Source organism: Spea bombifrons, chromosome 3, assembly GCF_027358695.1.
Source record: "Spea bombifrons isolate aSpeBom1 chromosome 3, aSpeBom1.2.pri, whole genome shotgun sequence".
Taxonomy (NCBI): Eukaryota; Metazoa; Chordata; class Amphibia; order Anura; family Pelobatidae; genus Spea; species Spea bombifrons.
This window is the reverse complement of record NC_071089.1, coordinates 17,272,946-17,297,778: the sequence shown is the minus strand read 5'-3', so window position 1 is coordinate 17,297,778 and position 24,833 is coordinate 17,272,946. Positions and strand designations below refer to the sequence as shown.

Genomic DNA, 24,833 nt, shown 5'->3' with positions numbered 1-24,833 from the left:
AAAATTATATGAAATGCTTATGAAATTATATGTGTAAGTCATTTAAGATAAGTGTTGTAGCCAACGCAAGCTAGGCTGTAATCTTTGAATCACCACTCTGTTATTAATGAGTAAAGGATGGCTGTATAATGCGGAAGTTCTATTTTTATTCCTAGACACAGATCAAATAATTTTAGCCCATTATTTACACAAAGTCCCTTTCTCTTAATTTCCTGATTAGGACTCTGCTCTACATCATTGACGGTTCCCAAGCAACTTTTCAACGCCCCTTATCTTTAGTCCGGTTTCCCACTGTCAACCTCTGTTTTTCTAGGAATAAAGCATCAGCAGAGATGAGAAATGTTTCTTCACACCTCCATGCACTTTAACATCATTGTCACTATTGTGATTTATCCTAACACTTGAGCAGTGATCGAAATAAACGACTTCTAATACAATTTGAGTTACACAACAAACTTGTTTTGGTCCCTTTCTTATTACTGTGTGCATCAAGATTTACATATATCAAAAAGAAAATGGTTAAAAAAGGATTTCACTTTTGGAATTTTGTCCTTGTTCTAAAGAGGTCCCTCTCACTACATGCTGCATGATGGGATTCACAAGAGAATAACACAGATAGCAAGAAAGAGTTGGAGGTCATCATCTGTGTACTCTGGCGGTTTTTTTAAGCTGTTCTAGCAGACAGCTATACATTTAATAACATATATGACCATTGTCTTTAAAGCACTATATATAATAAAGGGAAATGGGTAAGCTGTGATTATATAACATTAAAAACTAGTGTAAAATTGCATAATATGCTTCTCCATGTTTTCGTATACTTGCACGGTGGGTGCATAAAAACACGAACATATTAATAGAAAGTTCCACTGTAGCTTTAGTCTACAATTCAGCAAGCATATTGCATATGGGTGCTTATTATACCTGAGGTGTTAAATTAAACATGTCAAATGTTTTACAGGAACATAAAGTGTACAATCACGCACGCATAGCATTCGGAGACATGGTGCAGAGGTTTGACAGGGCTGTGTTGCGGGGTAGGTTGTGTGCATGTGCAATGTCTTTAGTTCTTTATAAATGACTGTATAATGATAAGAGGCTAGATTTAATTGTTTAAATAACTTTTTACCCATACAATAGCTACTCTATTGACAAGTAAAATGTATAGGTAAAAGGTAAGGTGGAAGACAAAATAGCCCAAAATGATACAACTAAGAAGGACATCAATGGCACAAGCAGAGGTCTGCAACACTACTGAGGGAATTAGCAGGAGAGGTTGTCCATTTCTTCTCACTGACTTAACTTTATACATGATGAAGGGCCAATCATAGTGAGATTCTGCTCCATTATTGGCTTGGATAGCCATATATAAACCATATTTAAAATCAATGAGCTTTTTTGAAAGTCATATTATTGAATGGTTTATGCATTAGGCAGTAGTTTGGGGTAGCCGTATTAGTCCAGTGTATAAGAACGCAAAAAAACAGAATGTTGCAGAATCTTGATTGGCCAGGGATGACCCTATATTATGCACAGCAAATTCAGGGAGTTGAACCACTGCTCTTCTGCACACTCTCCCGTCAACTCCCACTCGTATATATATCACGCTAGTTTTAAAACTTAAATGTGTAACTTGACAGATGATATGATATATTTCTCATTTTTAAATGTCTGGACCTGAACAGTGTGGTGGGTGAGAAAGCATGCAGAGACATTCAAGCCAAATAGCAGACTGCAATGAAAGTGTTCAATAAACCAATACACTAAAGTGTAAAGACACCAGTGTCTAAAGAGTTAACTTTGATAAACAATATGATCTAATAATTTGCCCCATTGGGTGACACATTTTCAGAATGTTCCTCCAGTTTATAGCAGTCACTACAAACAAACATACAACTAGACACCTAAGTCCCCACTCTCTGTATGAGGGTCTTAATCTCCCAGTGCCTAGGGGGGGCATAGAGCTGTATAATGCTAGAAAAACTAGTACAATTTTTTCCTTTCCGATGAACAAACTGTTCTCTAGGTGATAAACATTGGTGATATATTTTAGCACGGAGTATAGCGATAAATATGTTGATACAATTACACAAACTACCCTAACCCATTAGCATTCACAATCATTTCCACTTTGTAGGAAACCCAGACTGTTTACATGTTTAAGTGACTGGAGACTATACTCCGTGTGTGTGGTCGAAGAATTCCGTATCAGAACTATGAATAAAAAGAGTAATATGCTACATTTCAACTATTGCAGCCACATAAGTGGTGAAGCACTCAACATGCATGACAGCTCTTACTTCCATACTTCCTTAAATGGGAATCTCATAAAAGTTTTTCTTCTTTTCTTCTGTTTTTCCTTCTACACAATACTAATACAGCCATGCCAAATGCAAACACTATACAGACCGACGACTCCAGCTCTGAATTTTTGTTTTTTTTTAACTAAAATAAGTAATAAGGGGTTTTGTCACATTCACTAATGTTTTGAATTTGGAAAGTCAGAATTTCATCACACTGAAGTAAAACTTGCTTTCAAATGAAAAATCCTGATTGAACCATAATATTGAGACCTAAATGATATGCATAATTAGTAAGTGGATGTAGAGATCCTTTTAAATATTAACCCTTGACTATTTATTACAGTGGATTCCGTAGGATCTATAACACATGCTACTCTTCAGCCGGCGAAACACAGTGGTGGTGAATATTTTTTTTATATTTTTTTTTTCCCAGGATCTTATATATTTGCAATTATTATTTGGTTTTGTTAGTTGAACCACCGCCTTTAAACTGAAAATCCTAGTTGTTCTGAGCAATTTGTAGAAGTTCCAACCAGCCTAAGATGAATATAAGGTAACATATCCTAGTAAATGAAGTAAATTCACCAGAAACTGAAATAACCAAACATAATAAAATAATAAGATGAACGCTCTCTTGATTAAGACACGTGACTCATAACATACCTACCCTTCTTCCAACCTGTCTCTGTATAGCTCATGAACATTGGCCCACGTGTTAACACGCCGTAATCCACGCACTCGGTCTTTTTAAGACACGGACGGAAATCCAGCATTCGATAAAAAGCCGCATACATGATCTTTTCCCAGGGTGTTGTTAAAATGAACATTCAGTACAGGATAATGTCAACTCACATCTCGTGATAATTATTAGCCCTGGTTACAGCTTAGTGAGCTTGAGAGGGCTTTTGGGCTTTAACTGAAAGTCTCGCTTCTCAGGAGAGAGACAAATGGAAGCATGCTACTGATAACAATGCTTTCTCAAAGCGCGTGTGGTACGTATCAAGGTAACAGGTCACACAGCGTGTAAATAAAGCCATATTTCTACAGTTACGCCTCTTACTATACCATAAGAATCCCACCTTTAATGTTCGTTAAATCTCCCCTCTACCTCCTCTATGACCTGATGGCAGATGGTGGCTGGAGTTTTTTTTTTTTACATAGACCATTAATAACCTTTTTTATTATCACGAATATAATTGTATCACTAACTAATATAAGGTGTGATTATTAATCTCGCTGCATGCTAATGAAACAACACACTGTGGGTTTTAAACTGATGTTATAAGATGAATCTACCTTGAGGGGGACAGCATAAGATTTCTCCCCCACCCAAAAAAAACCCAATAAAAAATACTAAATTGTCTATGAACATCTGAGTTGTCTGTAATAGAATGCCCCTACTGTAAATGCAGCTTAACCACAGAATACGAACCACAGGAAGGTAATGAATCACAAGATAACGAGACAGTAAATATATTATAACCTGATGTGCGGATCTAACTATTATACACACATAACTATATACACACACATATGTATTCTCCGGGCCATATGCAAGGAAACAGTGAATGCTTAGTATCCATTTGATATAAGAAAACGTTACATTATATGTAAACATCATTCAAACAGGTTCATTTAACGCAGAAAACTTTTAACCTCTGTTTATAGGAGCTTAAAAACATTTTTCTTATGTGGAAGACTTTAAAGGTTCTGTCAGTCATTTTTGTCACAGTCATCCACTTATTAGCAGACATTAACTCCTCAAGTCACACTGATAAGCGGGCATATGAAACACCCCTGTCCTCCAAGTAACTTTCAATTATCAGGTTTGCAGATAAGCTAAACACACACAAACGGGTGCCTCAATGGCTCTTTGACAGCTAAAACCTGACTCTATCCACCACAACAAAGCAACCAAAGCCACAGAGCTGGCATTTCCAGCTACATGAAAGCATTATAAGACAAACATTCTTCATCAACCACGTACGAAGTTTAAACGAAAATGGAGAAGCCATAAAAAAAATGTCTATATACAACAGAACAGAGTTCACTGTGACGGTGAGGCCGGAGTCACAAGTCACTCTTACTTAACAAAGACAGCCAGCACCAACAGGCTGAATATGGAGATATTTACCATAGTTATGTGGCAGCAATCGGCCATATTAATCTGCCTGCTTCATGGGTTAATCGCTGCAAGCGTTTTACTTTTTGATGCTTCAAGAACTCTTGTCCACATAGGAAGCCTCCATATTTAATATAGTAACCGCGCTGCTTTCCATTTTAATCCGTTCAGTCCTGGGGTTTTCATATTCAAAAGGACCAACGTATTTTATGTCATTTTTCTTAAAGATTTCTTCAAGAAGAAAACAATTACTACTACAAAACACACACAACTAAACTTAAATAAATACACTTTAGCTGAATTATTGATATTGTGCTTTCAGTGTGATTTTGTTTTGTTTGCTTTCTCGGTTTGTTGTGTTCTAACAGCTAAAACCTTGCTTTTTCAGAAAGTAAAAGCCATTTAACAAAGTAAAGGTCATTTGTTGACAGTCAGTTAATGAAATATGAACCTGCACTGGAAAGTTTACGATAATAGGTACACAAACCTTTGCCATCGTAAAAAGCGTGCAGAGCACTCTACGCACACAAGAGCAAGTGTGTGTCTTTATACACATGCCTGGAAAAATACTGCTGAGTTTTAGCAGCCAGGAGATTGTTTAAGTCACATGCAGTTGACACGGCTCCTGGCACTCGTGCCTGTCCAGCACAGAATATTACAAGACTCAATCAATTAGATCAAGGCAACAGTTAACACTCCAGTCATTATATGCAGTTTAATGCATCAGAGCTGCATGGTCCCTTTTTGTATTCACGGTGTGTATTTTGCAGATGCATGGAGGGACTCTCCACCCCCCCCAGGAAAATATCCTGCAGGAGATGAGTTTGGCTGAACACATCTCACTGCACGTCATATACTCACCTCTTGTCAGCTGCAGCACTGGCTTTGCAAGCACCGAGTGCTGCACGACTTTAACTTCTAAATCAGGTAATTGCTGTATTTTGTTTTGGAAGGATACATATTAACTCCTCCATTACCGTATGGACATATAGGTACGTTCTCAAAAGATGTGCCAATATTACCCTTAGGACATACCTGTGCCTCCTGCATTTTCTCAGCAGCAGTGACATCTCCTACAGACAAAAACTACCGCAACAAGAGGACATAGTCTTAAATTAGAAGGGGAAAGTTTTAAAAGTAATATTAGGAAATATTACGTTATGGAGGTGGTAGTGGATGCATGGAATATCCATCCAGTAGAGGTGGTAGAGGTAACTACAGTGAGGGAGTTTTAAGTAAGCATTGGATATGCATAAGGCTAAGCTAGATATAAGATAAGGGAAGGGACTAGGGCAGGGGCGTCCAACATGCGGCCCGCGAGACCTCGAGGTGCGGCCCGCGTAAGATCGGCAGCCAGGGCAACCGATCTTACACGAGCCGCACCTCAAGCCCTGCTACTTACTTGTGGGAGGGTCTTCTGGACTGCACAGAGGAAGCGGAGTTCACGTGACATCCTACTTCCTCTGTGCTTTAGCAGAGAAGGCAGAGGGAGGCCGCGCCTCCTGCTGAAGTCTGTAAGCGGCATCGAGGAGCTGCAGTGCAGGTAAGGAGGTGGGGAGGGTGTTTGAATGAGTGTGTGTGATTGAGGGAATGAATCTGTGAATGAATGATTATATGAATAAATGTGTGTGTGTGTGTGTGTGATAGCATGGATGTGTAAGTGCTGGAACCTATGCATGATGGGACTGTGATTGCTGTTAGCAATCACACTCCTATCATGCCAAGTCAGCCAGTACATGCTAAAAACCTGGCCAGCTGCCCCCCTTGTGTATTGATGCTGCCAGCAGTACTGGCTGACTTGGCATGATAGGAGTGTGATTGCTAACAGCAATCACAGTCCCATAATGTCTAGGTTCCAGCATTTACTGGATGGATGTGTAAGTGCTGGAACCTAGGCATGATGGGACTGTGATTGCTGTTAGCAATCACACTCCTATCATGCCAAGTCAGCCAGTACATGCTGAAACCTGGCTAGCTGCCCCCCTTGTGTATTGATGCTGCCAGCAGTATGGGGTCTGCTCATCACTTACAGCCACCCTGTACCAGCGTGTTTTGGCTGACTTGGCATGATAGGAGTGTGATTGCTAACAGCAATCACAGCGAGCACAGTCCCATCATGCCTAGGTGCCAGCATTTACTGGTTGCCTGGGTTGCCAGCATTTACTGGTTGCCAAGTCATATTGCTAATTTTGTCCAATTGTGTGTTACCTACTTTTATTAAAAATGTGAGTTTTTATTATTATTTTTAAAGGTGGGGGCCATTTTCGGTTTTGGCTAAGTGAACCCTGAATGTTTTGGTCCAGAATTTTCATTTTAGTTCATCCCTAGAATAAATCTAGGGAATCCTGAATTTGTAGTCGCAAAACTTTCTAGGCCCAGAAATCAGTGAGAGGAAGAGTAAAGGTTTTGTGTCATTTTACTTTATTTTAATCTGCATATTTTATTAAAGGCCATATTTTTTGTCACAGTGAAAAATGAGGTGCGGCCCGCGCACGTACACAAATCTGATGAAGTGGCCCACTGCAGAAAAAACTTGGACACCCCTGGACTAGGGAAAGCATTCAGAAATTGGGAAGACTGGATGGGCCAAATGGTTCTTATCTGCTGACACATTCTATGTTTCTATGTAATAGTGCTTGGTGCGAGTGCTGGTATGCAGTTACATATGAAATGCCTGATTCTGGAAGGTGACTGGAGGACAGGATATACTAAGCAGGGTATGTCTAGACTACTGGGATCTCCAGTTCCTCTGCTGGCCAATTGGCAATGCAAGTCAATGGAGCCTTGATTGCTGATCACAGTGTGATCAATGCAGGGGAGATTGGAGGGAAGAGAGCAAGAAACCAAGTTTCTTCCTGTTCCCACAAAGAGAAAAAGTAAAAAAAAAAAAAAAAAAAAACACAACAACAACAATCAGTAATGGCACTGAAAACAGTGTGGGCAAGCAGCAGGGTTAGGGTCCATATCCCCCGAAGCGCTGCAGGGGACCTGGATCCTCCTCTCCAGGCAGGCGGTGGATGTCTACGTGATGCGCATAGACAACCTACGCTGGCGGCTCTTCCAGCGTGACATAACCTTCCAGGGCTCCACCATAGAAGCCCTGGCGGAAGTGCCAGCAGCGGAGGTTGCACGCAGACAGAGCAGAGCAGAGTGGCATTTCTAGGGGCAGGGTGGCATAAAGCATATCTGGGGGCATAGAGCATATCAGGGGTGCAGAGTGGCATATCAGAGGAGCAGAGGGGAATATCTATGTATTTGTGTATTTTTAATTTAAGGGTCCGGCCTATAATTGAGTCAATACGGTATTTATACACGTAAAAAAAAAAAAAAAAAAGAGGAAATTGTCACACTAAGGAACCCATGCATTCCGAGGTACTTCAGAGTGATGACTTGTCACAACCCTTGTTAATTTATGTATAATACTGATGTACTTATTATTATTTGTTTTATATAGTGCAATCAGATTCTGCAGTTCTGTACAAAGGGTAGACAGGACATAAGTTGTATATAACATATGATGACATACAGAAACGACAGGTGAGGAGGGCCCGGCTCAAATGAGCTTACAATCTAGAGTGATATCACTGGCCTTTTTGTTTTTTTTTAGTTTATCATGCTATAAAATTGAGTAAGTACACATCCCACAACATCAGTAGGAGGTATGCTGCATTCTAGTAGAGTCATCTCACTACTAATCCACATTGCATGTTAGATATATAGAGGTCCAATCAGCGAAACCACTCCATCGGTTGCTATGGTGATAAGATCACTTTTCAAACTCTTTTATTCAAGCACACTTGCGGTTTTTTGTCTCAGAATTGTACATATTACCACACTGTATTGTGTATAAAAAGGATCATATTTACAAATAAAAACCTGAAAAGCCCTATTTGCATAATTATTTACTCCTTTCCCGTGAAATCCCTATTTATGCTCGGGTGCCAGCAACTGCCTTCAGAAGTTTATGTACAAACAAAGGATGACTTGATCTCAGATTTCGTACAGCAGTTTCTGGAAGGCTCTGTAACAGATCTTGCTAATCCTGATCTGAGAGAAAATGATCCACTAGACGGAGCTCACTGACGCTTATAATGCATCTTTAAAGCAGAGTACATGATATAGGTTAACACCCCAAAGTGTTTCTGAAGAGTGGTTCAAATAGTATTAAAATGATAGTGTTGGCTATCACTTTAATTGTTATATGTATTATACTTACATATAAAGCATGTGTGTTTGAGTTCTTTAATATTACAGCTCTGATTAACATTCTGTTTGGCTCTATACATAAAATATTCTATTGCTCTCAGCTATTAACTTTCACATTCCAATAAAATCCTAAAAGCATTTCTAAAATCTTGTTTTATAACTCATTGCTGATCAGTAAAACTGTAAATCCTGCATTGTGTGCCAATATAGCACAAAATTCCATCTTCTTGTGAGGTACTAGCGTAAGAAACTGAAAGCTTACATCCATTTATTGTGGTGTAACTAAGGCAATCGTTCATTAAACCGGTTACTTTAGATGTAACTGCATGCTGGCGAAGCCTCGGCATCTATGTTAAACTCTTCATACCAGAGAATGGTCTTCATGGGTTTCCTCCACATTTCAACATATTTAGTTTTTTTTCTGGTTTTCCCTCTAATATAGCTAAGGAGGGGAAATGCAATTAAGTAATCAAAGGAAAAAGAGCAAAATACAAGGTTCACTTCTTTCATGCCAAGGCTTGTGACTTGGAACATGCTTCAGTATGCAAATCAATAAACATTTTAGTGGAGAAACAAAGTGATCCCATTACATGCCAACATAGCGGGTGAGTACACAATGCATTTTTCTGTGAGTATAACCAACCAGCTACGTCTGCCAACATCCTGTAATGTAGAAACCTCAGGAGTGGCACCGCGTGGGGGACGCCCACACCGTTCTCTGATTGCCTGCATTTCCATAAAGACTAGCATGAAATTATACATATGTATGATCCTACATATGTACAATTCCTACCCCTAGAGAAGGGGAACCTATTACATATATCACACATAAGGCTAAGAAGGTAGATTTATTTAGCATTCCTGTTTTTTCTTTTTTATTCCAATCTCCTTTTCCGGGTAAATATTTCTGGTAAATGTATGCCTGATTTTTTTTTTAATACCGTAGTGATTTTAGTAGTTTTATGTTTTATAGAGCTATCACGCACTCCGTCTCTAATATTTATCTCTTGAGGGTTATCCTCAGGTGTATTTCTTTTCATTGAACAATGGTTGCTATTATTGGAATGCCTAATATAGACTGTTGATCTATATTTATGTATATATGTATATATATATATATATATATATATATATATATATATATATATATATATATATATATACACACACACACATATTGTGAGCAGGGCCCTCTTTGCCATACATGCTGCTTTATCTCTGGTGAGTTTATTACCCCATGCATTGCATTAATATATGTGTAAACTTTGTGAAGTATGGTTGAATAACAATTCACATAGTTAAATATATAAACGTGTAATAGTGTGGCAATTTTCCAGCATAATTTCACTTTCTGGAAAAAGACGTTAACGCATTATTAGCCTTTCGTTGCTCTCTGGTGAACAGTACATCTGCGAGGTGATGCGGAGCAGGAATGGTGACATTAATCTCCGGGGCAGCTGGGTTATACCCCATGCATTCTGTAGGATGGTGCCAAGGCCTTCAGTAACATTTTTACTCACATTCTCTGCGCATCTACGCAAGACGCAGTCAAACAAGTAGTAAATGAACATGTGGAAGTAGAGGTTTATAACAAAATGTGCAAAGTTCACAAAGATAAATTAAGCTTTTAAATGAACTTGCTTTTCAATTGTTTAGAGGGTTTATCAGCTCTTCATGTCCATAAATTACTTATATAAAGGAACAATTGGTAGACAGAACACAACCCAAAATCCAAATGCAGTCAAAATGTCAATATTAGGTACGACAACAATTTCACGAGTTACTTAGTAATATGTTAACATACTTCACATTGTCATTAATACACCCCAGCTCGAGCACTAAATTATCATCACAATATTTTATCAAATGTAAAGAGGGGATTCTACAATAGTGATGGATGTCAGATTATTACATCCACAGCTTTCAAAAGCTGTTACCACAAAGGTAAAGAATGAAAAAGTAATAAGCCATTCAATAGTAATTTAACTTTAAAATTAAGAGTCACACTAGGGGGCAATCTTTCCATGCATACACATCCATGGATTCTCACAATCGTGCATGCCCTCTTTAACATATACTTGGACTCTGACATACTCTAACTGAATATGTAGTTAAAACGTGACAAGTGTCACCTGTGAAAACGTATTTTTTTCATCTTGGAAATGTGCATGTGTGACCCTGTAGCTAGTGCAGAAAACCTCACATTATTACATACAGCCTTTGGCAGCAATTTCAGTATCACTGTGTATATACAATGAATATACCGTATTTGCATGATTATAAGACAACCCTGATTATAAGATGACACCTCAAAATTTGAATATTAATTTATGGAAAAAGAAAAGGCCTGAACCACATATGAAAAAAGTTTACTAGTAAATATTCATTCCCATGTAACTGATTTTCATATTTAATAAAAACTATGACAGCGAAAACACGTTTCTTGTTTTTACTTCCTTCTATTTGCCACTCAGCCTCCCAGACTTGCCAACCTGCCCCTAAGACCTACCATTGCATGCCCAGACTTGCCCCCAGTGCCCAAGACTCCCCCCTGGTGTCTGAGTCTGCATAATGCGCGCAGACAACCCCTGCTTCTGCCCGGCACTTTAAAGGAATAACAAAGTGTCTCAGGCAGCCTCATTAACAAAAAATGCTACTTTAATATACTTTTCTTAAACCTGCAAATAAATCCCTTACCTTCAGGAGAAGCTGCAGCATAAAGCGTCCTCCATGGTCCAATATTTTGTCCCTGCCTTCGTAACCCTAACCGACTGGCAGTAAGTATATAACGTGGCAGCAAATGTTTTGGGATGAATAAACCTTCTTCAGACCATATAGCAGGGAGGCAGGGGAAGGGGCAAATACACACAGGGGGTTCTGCAAATATCCTTCAATGTATTTGCATTAGGGACCACCTAAATATTTAAAATTCTCAGCCTGCTAGCATATGATGGCTTGAGTGTCCATTTAACCCCTTGGGTTCATAGTAATGATGCATATAAGCCCTTTACTACACAAGCATGCAGTGATATTCAAGCCAAGTCACCAAATGATCCCTCGTGTATACTCTGTCCCAACTCATTTACAAAGAGGCTGTAAAGTTTTCAGCCTTATATGAATAAGCTTATCCCTACTATAACGACTTCAATGCTTATGTAATTATGTTACTGTGCCCCCTTTTAACATTCACTTTATACTTTACATATTTTCTTGTATAAGCAGTTATATGAAACAAAGACTATATTTTTGTGATCTGAGCATATTATTTTAAAATAAGAAACCTGAATGAATCACTCATGTTATCTTAAAGTGGCTTTATACCCTGCTGCCACAGCATAACGTCTTTTATGGAACACATCTGGCACGCCATGTAGTCCTCAGGCAAGAAAGACGTATGTAGTTAGAACTTGGTACTAGCTTTGTTCTTGTGACAGAAGTATGCAACACTTTCTACTGTGTCAGCTATGTTTCCATTGCATTAAATCCAATCATTGAATCTTGTTTTAAAAGTGGAGAAATTGCTCCCTCTGCTGGAGATCCAATTTTATCACATGTTAATTATTAAAGAAAAGATGTTCCATTTCAGATTGCTAACCTTACTCCTATTAGCCGTAATATAAAACACACCACTTTTATGTTGTGTTGTAATTGAAAGCTGCCGTCTTGCTGTCACATCACATTTTAAACTGCTGCTATAACCTCAGATAGTCATGATAGCAGCTGTACAGATATCTAGTGTTAGAAGCACATGTGCAGTCTGCTGAACAGTCCAGGATGTGCTCATGTCCTTAATGAGTTAATAGCAGTATTCCAGTGTAACCAGTGTAAAGTGCATGAAATTCTACTTCCGTGTCTTCGGTAGAGGCAGATGTCACGTTAGGCGATTCAGTTATTGTTTTATCCTAATTATTTTGAATGATACTATCTGCAGCCCTCAACAATGTATATTAACAACAAATTTACCAAAACTGAAAACCTCAGTGTGTATAGTAGGGTTGTTTCTTTCCTAGTTTTTACTGTTTATATTCCCCAACAGACCTGTTTTTTTGTCCACGGCAGCTGCATATCTGGCCAGCTTTTGCATGCATTGGGAACCATGGGCCAGTTGACGAGATCCTCTAATCTCCACGACTGCCCCAAGGAGCTGTAAAAATCATTGCAACTCTATGCAGCTGAGCCTTGCGAGGTGGCACTTTGGTTAAGGTGGGTGTCAGCCATGCCTACTGCTGGCCCTGCCCCTTCCTGGTTCATGCCACACAGCTCAACATAGGTGACCTGACTGGGCCATCCAAATTAATTAGGGGCTTGCTGCCCCGCAGTATGTGTACGGTATAAACAGAAAATCACATATTGAAGTTTATACATCCACATAAAACGGGAAAGCACTTCATAGGAGGTGGTCAGCAACATGTAAAGATTAGACGTGTCCTGGGAGAAATGGCTGATAAAGCAACACTAACGCAGTGCAGGTTGACCGATACTGCCTGTAGTTACAGAAAAAAACAAAGTGTGAAACAAACTCAGAATTTGCCTCAAGGAACCTTTAAAAGAACATGGCATTACTGCCACCTATTTGAGAATCTGCACTGGAGTTACCTGACTGAGATCCCTGTTATGTTCAAAGTTCATGAGAACACTTCATTAAATGTGTATCTTTCTTCCCTTGTTTCTCAAGGTGACTGACACAAAGATTACAGCCCTGTTATCTCGGAGCCATTATTGCTTTGGCTACAATAACTGTATTTACCCTTACCTTCGTAATATTTATGAATGCAATATAGTTGCTTATGGCACCAGGAACAGGATTTGCTATGAAACAAATACATTCCATTCTGGGATGCAATTTCTGACCATCAAATTCTTATTTTCAGTGTTTGTTTTTTTCCTCTTCTTGACAGTCATTATTGTGTACAGTTACAAAGGAGCATCTGTTATGCTTGTGTATTATACACACACATACATACATGGCAATCCACTAATATAGGTACCCTTGCTAAATATGAGCAAAGAAAGCTGTGAAAATGTGTCTTTATTGCTTAACTACTTGATATTTTCTTTAAGAATACCCTCATCTCATGGATATCAAACGATAGCAAATACAACACAGGTTTACCAAAAACAATGTTAAATATATGTGTGGCACAATTATTGGCACCATTTTAGTCGATACTTTTTGCTGCCTCCCTTTGCCAAGATAACAGCTCTGAGCCTTCTATAAGGTCTGGTGAGGTTGGAGAATACATGGCGAGGGATCTGAGATCATTCCTCCATACAGAATCTCTCCAGGGCCTTCAGATTTCGAGGTTGATGCTGGTGGACTCTCCTCTTCTGTTCGCCTCACAGGTTTTCTATGGGGTTCAATTCAGGAGACTGGGATGGCCTTGGTAGGACCTTGGATTTTGTGTTCATTGTGATGTATGTTTTGGATCATTGTACTGATGGAAGATCCAACCATGGCCCATTTCAGGCTTCCTGGCAGAAGCAGTCAGGTGTTCATTTAACCCATTTGTGACAATGGCTGATTTTATTTTTGGTATCCTTTGCAACAATGTCTGTTTTAACATTTCTGTGGTGCTCATGTTTAGCTGTAGTTTTTTTCTTTTTCTCATTTAGTGTACCCACACGTTATATATTGTTTTTATTCAGTACAAGAACCACTTACTTTAGATACCATTATTTTGATCATATCCTCTTGTTTACTAAAAAAATATAAAATATGGTAAAAAAAAAATTGAAAAAAACCCCAATATGTGTTCAGCAACATCTCCCGAGTACAGGGATACCATCCATGCATGTTTGTCTAGCTGTTTTGGGGGCCAAAGAGCCACAATTGGGAGGTGTGCATTTGGCCATATTTTCTTTGAACTGGATGATTACCCTTATAACATCACTGGGTCTTTTATTTTAAAATGTTATGACATTTTTATATATTTTTTCACTATGTTTACATTATTGTTTTTTTTTATATATATTTTTTACATTTTATTTCACTGATCACATACTGATCACATAGTGATTAGTGAGCTGGGCTCCTTTGACCTGCATGGTTGGCTGGAGAGACCCTCTGGGAATTTTTGTCAATTGTTGTTAAGGGGATGCATTTCCTTAACGTGCCTGGCACATCAATTGCCGTCAAGAGGTTAATACATGTTGATATTTGTGCATGATGCCATGTATCCTAACAAAATGTTCAGGTTCTCTGTCAGAAGAACAGCCTCAAAACATTAAAGAGCCACCTTCATATTTAGCCATGGGCATGAGGTACTTTTCCATTTACCTCTCACCAAACCCACCACTGGTGTGTATTGCCAAAAAACTCTATTTTGGTTTCATCCGACCATAAAACGATGAGAGTTTTTGGATGAGAGTAGAGTTTTTTTCTTGAATCCCTTCCAAACTACTTGTGGTGACGTAGTTGATGTTGGATTGTAGTTTTGGAGACTATATGACCCCAAGGCAATTTTTTGGCCTCTCGAACCATCCTCTTCACAGTGAGTTGAGACAGTATAGACACGCGTCCTCTTCCAGGTTGATTCATAACAATTCCAGTTGACTGGAACTCCTTAATTCTGCCCTGATGGTGGGAATGGGCATTTTCAATGCTTTTGCTATTTTCTTATGGCCACTTCCCATTTTGTGAAACTCAACAAGCTTTTGCCGCACATCACAGCTATATTCTTTGGTCTTGCCCATTGTGATGAACGACTAAGGGAATTTGGCCTATGTGTTACCTAATATTTATACCCCTGAGAAACAGGAAGTCATGTTTGAACAATTTCCTGTTCCTAGTGTCACCCATAACATTTAAAATATCAATGGGAATATACATCAACTATATTTTTATCATATGAATTCATAGGGGTGCCAATAACCGTGCCACACATATATTTAACAAGTTTCTTTTTAGATAAACCAGTGTTGCGTTTGCAATTGTTCGATATCCATGAGAGCAGAATATTTTTGTGTATTTTTTTTAGAAAAGTTCAAAAGGTTTAACAATAAAGACACATTTTCCCAGCCTTTTTGCTCATATTTACCAAGGGTGCCAATATTAGTGAAGGGCACTGTATGTAAAGTAAAAAAAGTTATAATCCATAATCTCATGAAAAGAAAGAACACAGCGAGGATTTTCTTTTAAATATATGAGAATAAAATGATATATTGATAACTATTCACAGTATAGACAAAACTGAAAAAGTTTCAGTCTCAACAAGAGAGTTATTTTGACTCAATCATTTTTGCTATTTTTTTAATTTATGTTCATGCAAAAAAATTTGCCCAACTAACTTTAGCTAAAGCCAGTGGCGTAACTACAGACCACAGGGCCCTGCTGCGAAAATTGTCTGGCACAAGTATATAAACACAATTACACACACGTACACATTCAAACACACACTCGATCTCACCCACTTACACATCCATGATCACACACACATATACACAATTACACATCCAGCTTTTTTGTAAATGAGTTGGGGCAGATTGCAGACAAGGGATTACTTCGTGAATTGGTTTCCCCATTAAAACCGCATGATCTAATCCTCTGCAACTTTATAGAAAGGGAAAGCTTAGCAATGACCACCAATGGGGTAATTATATGCCACACGTGGTTGCACGGTGCCAGGATTTTGGACATGTTTACAATTAAAATGGTGAAGATCCTGGTTTTAAACTGTGGTATCTGCTACTATCTAGATTACTGATAAGAATTGTAAAACAATAAGATACTTATAAAGATGTATATTTTTAATTCACAAAAGCAGTGCACTAAAAAATCTATTCACACTGCACAAAAAAATTAATTAAAATGCATATTTTTTTTAAAGGAACAATTAGTTTATATATGAAAAATGCTGTGTCAGATTATTTTATGATTCAAATAAAACAATGTTAACAAATTATTCTGGTAGATCTGGAACTGAATGTGACAACCTGAAAGTACATTTAATTGGCCATATGCCACCACCTTTTACACTCATCTGAGTTTAAAAGCATTTGCTGCAGGTTATACATGTGATATACACTCACTGGCCACTTTATTAGGTACATCTGTTCAATTGCTTAACACAGAAAGCTAATCAGCCAATCACATGGCAGCAACTCAATGCATTTAGGCATGTAGAGGTGGTCAACACAACTCGCTGAAGTTCAAACCAAGCATCAGAATGGGGAAGAAAGGGGATTCAAATGACTTTGAACGTGGCATGGTGGTTGTTAGTGCCAGACAAGCTGGTCTGAGTATTTCAGAAACTGCTGATCTACTCGGATTTTCACGCACAACCATCTCTAGGGTTTACAGAGAATGGTCCGAAAAAGTGAAAATATCCAGTGAGCGATATTTGTGTGATGAAAATGCCTAGTTGATGTCAGAGGAGAATGGGCAGACTGGTTCGAGATGACAGAAAGGCAACAGTAACTCAAATAACCACTCGTTACAACCAAGGTATGCAGAATACCATCTCTGAACGCACAACACATCGAACCTTGAAGCAGGTGGGCTACAGCAGGAGAAGACCCCACTGGGTGCCACTCCTGTCAGCTAAGAACAGGAAACTGAGGTTACAATTCGCACGGGCAAGTACTCCACCACGTGGCTAGCCAGTAAAGGCCTTAGAGATATAATGACATGGCCCCCTTCCTTACCTGACCTAAACCCTATTGAGAACTTGTGGGCCCTTCTTAAACGGCAGACTTATGCTGAAGGAACACAGTACACCTCTCTGAATAGTGTCTGGGAGGCTGTGGTTGCTGCTGCACAAAAATGGATGGAGGGCTTATGACTGTTATTGAAAAGAAGGGTGGCTATATTGGTCACTGTTTTGTTTTTTTTGGAAATGTCACAAATGTTTATTTGTAAATATTGAGTTGTTTGTTTAGTTTCATCTATTAAAGTGAGAATATTAACCCCTTAAGGACCGGGCTCATTTTTCGTTTTCTACCCTGTGGGACCGAGGCTGTTTTGACACTTTTGTGGTGCTTGTGTTCAGGTGTAATTTTCTCCTCACCCATTTAGCGTACCCACATAAGTTATATATTGTTTTTTTCAGGACAAGATGGGCTTTCTTCAGATACCATTATTTTGATCGTATCATCTTATTTACTATAAAACAAATAAAAAAAACATGGTGAAAAATTGAAAAAAAAAGACATTTTATGACTTTTATTTGAAAAATCTTTTACTCACCTAAAAAAGCAAGTAAAAAAACTAGCTAAATAGATTCTACTACTTGTCCTGAGTTTAGAGATACCCAATGTTTTTATGTTTTTTTGCTGTTTTTTGTACGTTATAGGGCAATAAGTACAAGCAGCGTTTTATGATTTCCAAATCTTTTTTAACAAATCTGGTCAGTCTGCCTCCATCTCCTCTTTGGAACATCTTTGAAGCCGGTTAACTCAATTTAACCCATTCAAACCATATATTTTTGAAAACTAGACACCCCAGGGTATTCCAAATGCTGTTATTTTAACCCTTTCCATGCACCAATTATACAACTACACTTTGTCAAACTTTGTAATAGTAATTTTTTTTATTTTTTTTTCCACACAAATTGTACTTTAGTTATAGATATACAGGTTCTGGTATATGTCACTATCAAACAACACCCCAATGTGTGTTCAGGAACATCTCCTGAGTACAGCGATACCCCACATGCATGGGTTTGTCAGATTGTTTGGCTGGTAAAAGGCTACTTTTGGGGCATGCATAATTCAGGTGGTCATTTGGTCATTCTGCCTCCATCTCCTCTTTGGAATATCTTTGAAGCCGGTTAACTCAATTTAACCCATTCAAACCATATATTTTGGAAAACTAGACACCCCAGGGTATTCCGAATGCTGTTATTTTAACCCTTTCCATGCACCAATTATAGAACTACACTTTGTCAAACTTTGTAATAGTATTTTTTTTCACACAAATTGTACTTTAGTTATAGATATACAGGTTCTGGTATATGTCACTGTCAAACAACCCCCCAATATGTGTTCAGGAACATCTCCTGAGTGCAGTGATACCCGACATGCATGGGTTTGTCGGGTTGTTTCAGATTTAAAATGCCACATTTGGGAAGTGCGCTTTTTTTCTCCATTTTGGTCAGTCTGTACCTATGCCCTATCTGTGAGCTAGGCCACTCCAATTTACCCCATCAGCCATTTTTTTTTATATATTAGACACCCCTTGGGTATTTGAAGTGCTTTTATTTTAACTCTTTGAGATTTTTAAGAAATTTTAGCACTTGCTCAAAATAATAAACTTTATTTTTTTATTTTTTTATTTTTTTAATACTTTTTTTATATTTTTTTTTACACATTTTGCTGGTACTGGATGGTTCATCTAGTGACATCACTGCATAATTATTTTTAAATGTTAGCACATTTTTTTTTTTCCATTTTTTTTTTTGAATATTTTACTAATCACATAGTGATTAGAAAGCTGGGCTCCATTGACTTGCATGGTTGAATGCAGTACCTGTATTCAACCAGCAAGTGGAGCCAGTTCTCTAGAGGGTCTGGAGACCATCTAGCAAACTTTTTCTTGTTTGTTTTTTTTACAGAGCGGCGGCCATCTTACTTGATGGCGAAGATCACCGGCAGCTGCGGCTGTGACCGCTCTCCGGAGCGGTCACAGCCCACCTAAAGGTAAGTGTTTGGTGTCGCTGGATGCCTCCTGATCGAGGCATTCCAGCGACACCATTTAAGTTTAGGAGGCGATCGTTGATCGCCTCCTAAACGCTTTTAAAACGGGCGTCCGCCGCCATACAATGTATGGCGGCTGTTGACGCCCCGGGGAGGGGCCAGACATGGCCCCCGATGCCGATCTCGGCCTTGCTGAATGCCTCGACATCGAGGCATTGCAGCAAGGCCGTTTAAGCGAAGAAAGTGATCATTGATCACTTTCTAAGCTTATTTAACTTTTTGACGGTTCAGGACCGTCAAAGGTCATTTAGTGACCTTCTTGTCATGACGGTCCTGAACCGGCAAAGGTCGCCGGTCCTGAACCGGCAAAGGGGTTAAACACGTAAGATGGGAAAATTATCGATTTTCATTTAGTTGCATGATAGTTCTGCACACTAATAGTTGCCCAACAATTGAGCACACACAGATATTCTCCTAAGCCAAAACCTCGCTTGTGCTTTCTTAAATATTCAGGTTTAAGGTTTCTTAATATTTTGGACTGACAGAAGCACTGTAGCTGTTCAATAATAAAATTGATCCACAAAAATACAACTTGCCTAATAATTGTGCACACAGTGTATACTGTACACCAGGCAACATAACTTAAGCTTTAGAGCAGTCTAAACATAATAAGCCAAAATAAAAAGCTTTACACAAAAAACACAAAGATTGATTGTTTTACAATATAGTAAAATTAGGTTTGACCTCCTTAAAACTACTTAGTGGTCTATTCATTAATCCTCAAATTGCTAGGTATTGAATATAATTCAACAATCATTGCAAGTGAATTTATTTATCTCAATTTATAACTACAATGGAAGGATAATCACATGGAATGTGACGGAGACCTTTTAATATTGCAGAGATTTAATATTAAGCTGAGAATGACTACATCTTGTATGCCTTTCGCCAAATGTATGGTTTAGTGAATCAAACCACAACAGCATTCTCCATTATCTCATCTCTCATTACAGGTGACAAAGATTCTTAATTCAAAATGGTATCAATTATTGGTGATGAGAAAGAAATAAAAATCACTCACCTTTATAGCAAGTTTGTTCGACATTATGACAAACAATGCAGAGACCTGCAAACATAGCAACATACAATTACTGTGAGAAAATCAGGTGAAATACATACAAAGTAGAGCCAGATACAATCTGTACTTTTGTGAGTAAACATTACATTTTCAAAACTGAACACTATCATATCCTCTTGAGGCTTTTTTCACATAAAATAAAGTTAACAAAAAGTATACAAGTTCGGTATTCATAAACCTAAGTTAAATCGCACATCGTATAACAAGATATGTCAAACCTACATTACGCTGGACTGTGCAACTTTAAGCACATACATGACCTAAAGAGAGCCCATATTGGCAACAATGCTAAACAGATTTCATACTTAATGTTTCCAAGAAATATTGCTCCACCAGCAAAACAGAGCTCATAAAGCATTCTTTATGGGAAAAGCAAAATATTAGAACTGCCTGACATGTGGTAAACTACAGCTCCCATCAAGCTCATCCACACGATGCCAGGAACTCCCAGACCCTGTAGTACCCACCCTGTTCATCCAGATACTAAATGAATATGATGTGAGCTATAAGCACAGCAGGTAGAAAGAAGGAGGCTGCATAGCACAGTAATTTACTGCATCCAGTGCTGTGAGATACAGCTCATCATTCTACTCGAGACTACAAATCTTGATTAATATTTTTGTCTTATATAGCTCTATCATATTCCGCAGTGCTGTACAATAGGTAAACAGGACATACCACGTAGTGCATCATATAATTTTCACTTACAGAAACAATAGAGTTTAAACTCTGGAACCCGTATTATCACAGGCATCCCATTTGACTGCTCAGTAGGGTAATCATTGAGGTTGCTGCTGTGATCAGACCCCAAGCCCCTGTTCCTGAGGCACATTTCTCTCTACTTCCATGTGGTTTGGTCTCCTGTTAGCTGTGGATGTGGAGAAGGGCTGTAATTTCCTAGATGCGCTTTGAGAGCTTGCATCCGGGCATGTGGAGGTTTTACTGGTCACAACTAAAATGTTTAGCGGAGAGAATCAACAAAAAAAAAGAAAAAGAGTTCAGGGGAGAACCATGGAACAATTAGAAAATAAAAAGGAGGAGAGAAAATAGGGTATAGAAAGGAAATGGGAAAAAGGACAGAGAACATAAGGAAGGAGAGCAAAAAGAGAAGAGAGAGCTAAGAGATAGACATAAGTGAGAAAAATAGGATCCCACTCTTAGTGCTCTACTGTCAGTCACCCTCCCCACAGAACCAGCACTGTCAGAATCATGGGTTGTCTCTTAAGTCTACAAAACTCCAGCACATGCGCACCTGGATACTGTAGCTCTACCTCCACCCGGAGATCAGCGCGAGCACGCGCAGCATGCTAACTCTTACACCCAGTCATTTCATCATGCATGGGTGATACATTGCTATTTTTACGAGGACATGTCTAATTTTTACATCTTCCTGACTACTACCCACATTGCCTGTGGTATGTGAAGAATAAACTCACAGGAGAAAATGTACCGTATTTGCTCGATTATAAGACGACCCTGATTATAAGACGACCCCCCAAAATCTGAATATTAACTTAGGAAAAAAAGAAAAAGCCTGAATATAAGACGACCCTAAAGGAAAAAAGTTTTACCAGTAAATGTTAATTCATGTAAACTATTTTTTTTAATAAAAGCTATGATTGAGAAAAATATTTTTTTTTTGTTTTTATTTCTTGTATTTTCCAACCTGTCCCCCAGTTACGCACATCTGCCCCCAGGCTTGCCACACCAATATGGCACTGTGGCCCATGATATGCCTTTTAACCTTCTATATGCCACTGTGCCCCATGGTATGCCTTTTGACCCCCTATGTGCCACTCTGCCTCCAGAAATGCCTTATACCCCTATATCCCATTCTGGCATTTAGGGGGTTAAAATGCATATTATGGGGCAGAGTGGCATATAGGGAGGTATAAGGCATTCCAGGAGGCAGAGTGGCATTAAGGGAGTTAAAAGGCATTATATAGAGCACTCTGCCTCCAGAAATGCCTTATACCCCTATATGCCACTCTGGCATTTAGGGGGTTAAAAGGCATATTATGGGGCAGAGTGGCATATAGGGAGGTATAAGGCATTTCAGGAGGCAGAGTGCACTATTAAATGCCCCCTTAACGCCACTCTGCCTCCTGAAATGCCTTATACCTCCCTATATGCCACTCTGCCCCATAATATGCCTTTTAACTCCCTAAGTGCCAGAGTGGCATATAGGGGTGTAAGGCATTCCAGAAATGCCCTACACACACACACACACACACACACACACACACACACACTTACTTACCGGTGCTTCCAATTTCCTGCTGTATTGCCGGGGCAGCGGGTTGACGTCTCATTCCGCGGCAGCCGGAAGGAGGTGGAGTTGGCAGCGGGGGTTTGTATGCGTCCGTCGCAAATACCTTCCCCGGCTGTCAGAGATCAGGAACTCTGGAATTCTGATCTCTGACAGTCGGGGAAGGTATTTGCGACGGACGCATACAAACCCCCGCTGCCAACTTCACCTCCGGAAGCACCGGTAAGTGTGTGGGGAGGGGGGGGGCGACGACAGGAGGATCCAGGTCCCCTGCAGCGGTGCGGGGGATCTGGATCTTAGTCTCCTAATCAGACCTCTATTTGAGGTCTGATTAGAAGACGACCCCGATTATAAGACGAGGGGTATTTTTCAGAGCATTTGCTCTGAAAAAAACCTCGTCTTATAATCGAGCAAATACGGTATTACCCCCAACCCCCATAATGAAGAGAAGCACTTTATAAATGATATATACAATACATAGTTAGCATGTGAGGCCTGCCCACTCTTCCTATAGAGACCTCCATATATAAACAGCATGCACCCAGGTGGTAATTTGACTGACCACGATTAACCTTTGAGAGAGTGAAACATTGGTTAAATTTACTGCAAATCCCAACAAAATTGCAAAAATAAATGCTCTGGATGCACTTGACAAGACTGTGTTTTTATTTTGTATAACATTCAAAAGAACCTTAACTACTCTGCATCCCTAAATATTATGTAAACTGAAATATATAGAGGACATAGTTTCTAAACAGGGTTGTTATTTAGATAGTTATTAATATTTATCAGTGAGCAACAAGTTGAGTCCTGAGAGTTTGGAATGTTAATTAACTCTGGCAATAGAACAAGAGTAATCACACCTTTGCCTTGAGCTGATGAAGTTGGGCATTTAAATGGAGCATTTCTTTTCTGGCTGTAGTTTTATAATGTTAAAAAATAATCAGTTATTGCAAAAAATACCTACCGACATCAGTGTGCAGTCCTGGCCGCATCCCACAAGGGAAGGCTCCAGGTAGCCGGAGCACAGAAGTTCCCAGGTATGGTTATCACCATGGACACCAATGGGATGTTCCTTCTGATTGGACCGTCTCATTGGTTATTGCAAAACTAAAGCCACTTTTCAAACTTTACACAAAGAAGTCTATTCTTGATGTCACTGCTGGGCATTGCTGTATCACTATCCTGTTTTTGACATAAGATAAGCATCTTACAAATGAACCCCTGTCTATCCTATTATAGGTTGACCAATACTTGATTCCACAGCACTATTTACCTTGATAGTAAAAATAAATAGCATAAATCACCTGTTCCCCAGGAAAGATCTCTACTAACTACTAATTGCACCCATATCTATATAGTGCACTGGATGACAGCACACTAATTGGTTTTATTATCACTGACGAGTTACCCAATACCCAGAGTACAATAGTTTCTCCAATTTTTAGAAAGCATCAAAGCAATAGAGACAGGGTAAAACCTGTACAATATACACTCCAATAAGAAATTTTTACTTTTGCAACTGCCGTTATTTAACCGTATTACTTTGCACTCTTCGTACTGATTCCAAACACAAAACCGAGCAGGACACAAGTTATCAGAAACAAATATCTATATGTACAGCTTGGAGGAAATGCAACTGAAAAGAGAACATCAAAACGTTAAGCAAAATACAAAGGGTGATCTTATGCCAAAGGGAGGAAATGATACACAAGAGGACGCTGTCCGAGGTTAGATGAAAGATACTTACCCTGTATAATGTAAAAAGGATTTTTTTCATTGAGATGTTGTGAAATAGCATAAATGGGAGAGGTTAATAATCTGAGACAATTTAATCATGCATACAGAATGCATATGGCGTAGGCATGGGACAAAGCCAAGAAACAAGTTAAGGATTGAGGGGTCTTACAGATGGTAGACTAGGTGGTCGAAATGGTTCAATGGGCATATCTCGTATACAGCATGGATGCAACTATAGTTTGTGTGAGGCTGTGTTTTACATCCCGGGATAGAAACATAGACTTTGTCAGCAGATAAGAACCCATCTACTCTGACCATTGTTCCTGATGTAGAGACTCAGACCTTAATCAACCCTTGGTCTTGTCTTGGATTAAGGGAAGCTTTATGCCTATTCTATGCATGTTTAAATTCCCGACTGTATTA

General features: G+C 39.0%; 1 protein-coding gene across 1 annotated transcript in view; it reads right to left on the bottom strand.

The window, feature by feature from the left end:
• SLX4IP (SLX4 interacting protein) overlaps positions 1-23,656 on the bottom strand; it is a 62,624-nt gene extending 38,968 nt beyond the window's left edge. The window contains exons 1-2 of the mRNA XM_053461175.1: positions 23,638-23,656; positions 20,345-20,389 (exon numbers count right to left, since the gene is read on the bottom strand). Of these exons, the coding sequence (XP_053317150.1) occupies positions 20,345-20,389; positions 23,638-23,643 (51 nt within the window). The 5' untranslated portion in view covers positions 23,644-23,656. The remainder of the gene's footprint in view (positions 1-20,344; positions 20,390-23,637) is intronic.
• Positions 23,657-24,833: the final 1,177 nt, after the last annotated feature.